At 32.2% G+C, this 4870-nt stretch overlaps 1 protein-coding gene across 3 annotated transcripts; it reads left to right on the plus strand.

The window, feature by feature from the left end:
- Positions 1–178: 178 nt before the first annotated feature.
- On the plus strand, positions 179–4651 carry LOC105460666 (putative uncharacterized protein DDB_G0282133). Of its 3 annotated transcripts, none has more exons than XM_011707161.1 (5): positions 179–947; positions 3541–3681; positions 3755–3986; positions 4141–4370; positions 4520–4651. In XM_011707161.1, exons 1-5 carry the CDS (start codon positions 467–469, stop codon positions 4546–4548), a joined length of 1113 nt encoding a protein of 370 aa, XP_011705463.1. In that variant the 5' UTR covers positions 179–466; the 3' UTR covers positions 4549–4651. The 3 variants fall into 3 exon arrangements, with proteins under 3 accessions (XP_011705463.1, XP_011705464.1, XP_011705465.1); XM_011707163.1 differs by lacking the exon at positions 179–947 and adding an exon at positions 1816–3198 and having other exon boundaries at positions 3299–3681; XM_011707162.1 differs by lacking the exons at positions 3541–3681; positions 3755–3986; positions 4141–4370; positions 4520–4651 and adding exons at positions 1152–1326; positions 1481–1655; positions 1816–2823 and having other exon boundaries at positions 195–1076.
- Positions 4652–4870: the final 219 nt, after the last annotated feature.

A 4870-nucleotide genomic window follows, 5' to 3' on the forward strand; every position in this document is an offset into this window, starting at 1 on the left:
CGCGCTATCTTCGTAAAATGAAAACGGAGCCAAATGACTCAAGAGAGGAGATAGCCATATAAGAGTGGATGCTTTTCAGCAAGAGTTATATACCGAAGTCATCCTATTTTTTTTTTTTTAATATCTGTGAAAGACAAAATGGCTCCTGTCGATATGATCTTGACGTCCACCACAGTCCGTGACTCACACCGGAATCGTTAGTCATGCATCTGGCATTCCCGATCTAATTATCTGCTCGGGTATATAAACACTTACGTTAGCGGTTGACGAGCATTGTGATTTTTAATGAAATAAGTTGTTGAAGTGAGTAAAAAGGAGTGAATCTAAGTGAAAGAAAAGCAATAAGCGTAAAAAAAAAACAGAAGAGACGGGCAAAAATGAGGAAATAGAGAGGCGAAGGTATATAAAAATAATATAGGAAGAAAAATACTTGCTGTAGACAAAATTATATTGGTAAAATAGGAAGATGGATTTATTCTCAAGACAATTGCAGAACGATATACAATGGGAATTTAGAAAGGAGATAGAGAAATTCAAAGACGAAATGAGTTTTAAAGAAAGAGACTGGAAAAAGGAAAGAAATGAATTAAAAGAACGAATAAAGAAATTAGAAACAAATTGGGAACATTATAATAATAATAGACAAAATAATATGAGGCAATTAGAACAAGAGAATAATACGAGGGATACATCGAGCCTTACTTTTACCTCAGGTAGATCTCAACTGCAAAGTATCCGGCCAACCACTTATAGTAGAACGGAGTCTACTCGAGGTAATGACAACTTGACGGCTGGACCTTCTGGCACATCCAGAAATGTGCAAAGTCACAATTCTAATGTTTCTGAGCCGAGTGGATCAAACAGGCCAAATGTCGCAAATACAGTATCAAACATTAAGGAAAATGATGCTTTTCGAGTTACTTCGGATGATGTCAATAGATCAACAAATAAATCAAATCAATCTGCGCCCGGAAATTCTCGCAACGTGAACAATACTGATGATGATAGTGCTAAGATTATATGTAAATGTCGGAAGCCTGCAATTCGATTTGTTCAAAAAGAAGGTCTATATAAAGGTGAGTGGCATCTACATGCAAATGCGATTTGTAATCGCATATATATGTCACTTCAAGTATTATTTGTAATTCCAGATCGTCCGTATTACAAATGCGCTTATAGTAAATATAAACCGCACGGAAGTCGTTGCGACTTTTTCTGGGATGCAACTGACAACGTCGAGTCTCAAGATGCAACAAACGAATATTCAAGTTCAGTTTCTAACATGGACAAAAACAACGCTGGTGTTGGCACTTCTAATATCAATTCGTGAGTAAAATCTCCGATCGGAAGAAATGAAAAACTTTTTTAATTAAACACGTATTGATGTTAATAATTAATGAGTTGAAGTAATAATTAATCAGTTAATTCCTAATTAATAACTTCACTAATATTTTAATGTATGTAAAAATAATATCTTTAGACTGACGGCTCAGGCTGATCCCAATAAAGAACAATCATTTGGCGTACGTCGCACTGTGAATTCTAATAATTCTTATAATCGGAACGTTTATAGTCGCGCGAATCAAAGCAATTCTAATTCCTTCAAAAGGTGTAAATATACCTAGCACAAGAGAAAATGCGGATTTTGTGGAACAGTAAGTAATGTGTAAAGAATTACTTATCTTTTTTTGGTCATAATCTCTTTTCTTCTGTCTTCCATTAATTTTTTAAAAATATCACCATTTTTATTATTCTCAATTATTGTAATCTGAATTGTACATATTATTTTACATTTTGTTTACTGTCCTTTTACAGATCATACGAAGACCACATGTCCAAATGCAAGCAAAACAACTATATACTTTCCCAAGGCAAATCATAATCCCTAGTTTTACGTAAAGAATTACCAGTTTAGAAATTATACGATTTTGTCTTCATTAGCCAGTCTTTATTCTGACTGGTTCGTTCAGATATCAATTAACTTTCGTCACAAAGAAAAAAAAAATATATATGTATATATATTTATAAAATTTATATTTATAAAAAATATATGTATATATATTTATGTACGTGGTCGATCGCAATCGCTACGTTCTGCTAATAACATTTTGAATATGTTCGAGATTAAATTACACACTTATAACTTATAGGTCGAGGACTGACTGACAAATTTTTTTAGATATATTTGTAAATAATGTACAATTTGTAGCAAAAGGAGTTGTAAAAATCTTAATTAGAACGTAGCAGTGTTAAATCCGGCTTTTATATATCTAAAATTTTTGTCTTATTGAAGCGATAACTCTTACAAGTATTAAGAGTCCGTTTGAAAGAAGCGGTTCGATAATGTTTATAGTTACTGTTTGTATTCAAATAAATGGCGCAAGTTACAGTGTTTAACAGATTAAATGATATTCGTGTGTTATAAGAAAAATTATTTTTCAATCTCTCCAATTCTTCTTTTTGCGAATAAATCGATTGTTTGTGTTAACTGTAAAAAATTAACATTATTGTCAACAATTATCATTATATGCTTCTATTAACGTTCTGCTATAAAAACGATACATTTATTTCAATAATATTTAAACGCTATATAAAAAGCTTCCCAGCAAGAAACACGTACATATATCGATACAGGAGCCATTCTTTTTTTGAAAGACAGAATGTCTTTCATAGATATTAAGAAAGACAAAAATAGGATGACTTCGTAATGTCGTTCGACTATGTAAACTTTCGGTACTCTTGCTGAAAAGTATCCACTATTATGGTTATGATCGATGATGTGATTTGATGTGACTAAATACAAATGGCTATCTCCTCTCTTGATTTATTTGATTTATTTTTATTTTTCGAAACTAACGAAATAGGTATTTTCACAATTATATTTTTTTACATTTATTATTAGTATTTTGATCTTTGTATCGTTTTATCTTTATGTTTCTATCACTATTTTCTATCTCTAAACACTCAAGGATAGAATGATAATGTATATTGATAACACATTGCAGCCCAGCTGCGAGGAAAGCACGATCCTTCATAAGAAAACTTCCGTTTGCGGTTGACGAGCATTGCGATTTTTAGCGAAATAAGTTGTTAAAGTGAGTAAAAAGGAGTGAATCTAAGTGAAAGAAGAGCAATAAGCGTAAAAAAAAAAACAGAAGAGACAGGCAAGAGTGAGGAAATAGAGTGAGAGAGGCGAAAGTATATAAAAATAATATAATAAGAATAATATAAGAAGAAGAATACTCGCGCGGTAGATAAGATTATATTGGTAAGATATGAAGATGGAATTATTTTCAAGATGTTTGAATGCTGCACAACGGAAAATAAGAAAGGAGATGGAGGACTTAAAGGACGAAATGATATTTAGAGATGAAGAAGGGAAAAAGGAAAGAAATGAATTAAAAGGAAGAATAGAGAAATTAGAAATGAGATTGGAGGAGTATTCGTATAATAAAAATGGACAAAATAATATGAGGCAAGAGAATAATACGAGGGATACATCGAGCCTCCCTTCTACCTTCAGTACATTCCGACCAGCAAATAAATCAAATCAATCTGCGCCCGGAAATTCTCGCAACGTGAACAATACATCTACTATTAATGATAACAATAATGGGATTATGTGTCATTGTCAGAAGACTGCGATCCAATTAGCAGATAAAAAAGACGGATCAACTAAAGGTGAGTGATAATTCTGCATACAAATGCATTTGATTTGTCGCGTCAGTCACTTTCATAACATTTGTAATTTCAGGACATCTGGTTTACAAATGTCCTGATAAATTGCAAGGAAATGGTGGTTGCAATTTTTTCTTGTCGACACCTGACAACGCCAAGTCTCAAGATAATACAGCGTGCAAACAATCAAGTTCGGTATTCAATTTGATGGACAGCACTGATCACTTCTCTCGCGCTTTTAATAACGAAATTTATTATTTGGGAAATACATCCGCAAATGATGTTATCTGTAATCAGCCCGCCCAAAAGTGAGTAAAATTTTCGGAAGAAACGATAAACTGTTTTGGTCGGATACATATTGATGCCAATAATTAATTCAGTCGATGTCTTGTTTAATATCGCCAATTAATAGCTTTACTATGTTTCTAATATACGTAAAAATATTTGCGCGCGTATTTTTAGGTGGACGGTTCACAAAGATGGCCCCAATAAAGAACGACAATTTTATGGATGTCCCAAGGGTACAAACCCTTTCACTACACCGTTTACTACTCGTAATTTTTCCGAATCGGTAGATGAGAATAACGCTGGTAATTGTAAGAACACGGACTTGGACAATTTTACTGCGAGAAGAGCAAGGAATAACGCATGGAAAAAGAAAAAGAGAAAGTGCGGAAATTGCGGAAAGGAAGGTAAAGAATTTTTTTACTATAATCTTCTCTTTTTCTTCTGTCTTTCTTTTTTTTAACTAATGACAATTGTTCTCAATTATATCCAATATTATATTCAAATTACATGTAAATGTACATATTTTTTAAAATTTTATTTTGTTTGTTCACAGGTCATACGAAGACCAAATGTCCAAATTGAGTGAACTGTTGAATGAATTTTTTCCAAATAATATGTAAATAATGTACAGTTTATAACAATTGGAGTTGTAAAAAGCTTAATTAGAACGCAGCAGTATCAAATACGACTTTTATATCTGTAAAACTTGATTTCTGTCTTATTGAAGCGATAATTTTCACAAGTGTTAAAGATTTCCGTTTAAAGAAAGCGATTCGATAATTAATTAATGCTGTTTTATAATTATTATATTCTAATAAGTGATGCAAGTTACAGTGTTTAATATATTAAACGACAACTTGTTTGTTATGAGAAAATTTTTTAGTCTCTAATTTGTCTGCAAGTG

The sequence above is a fragment of the Wasmannia auropunctata genome, unplaced genomic scaffold, assembly GCF_000956235.1.
Source record: "Wasmannia auropunctata unplaced genomic scaffold, wasmannia.A_1.0 LD317994.1, whole genome shotgun sequence".
In the NCBI taxonomy this organism is placed as follows: domain Eukaryota; kingdom Metazoa; phylum Arthropoda; class Insecta; order Hymenoptera; family Formicidae; genus Wasmannia; species Wasmannia auropunctata.

What these genes read in the sequence shown, in the direction of transcription:
- LOC105460666 (XM_011707161.1), top strand. Translation starts at nt 467, where the DNA reads ATGGATTTATTCTCAAGACAATTGCAGAACGATATACAATGGGAATTT. An exon ending in AAAAGACGGATCAACTAAAG is followed by an intron (nt 3,682 to 3,754) that starts GTGAGTGATAAT and finishes TTGTAATTTCAG; the next exon opens with GACATCTGGTTTACAAATGT. An exon ending in TGTAATCAGCCCGCCCAAAA is followed by an intron (nt 3,987 to 4,140) that starts GTGAGTAAAATT and finishes GCGTATTTTTAG; the next exon opens with GTGGACGGTTCACAAAGATG.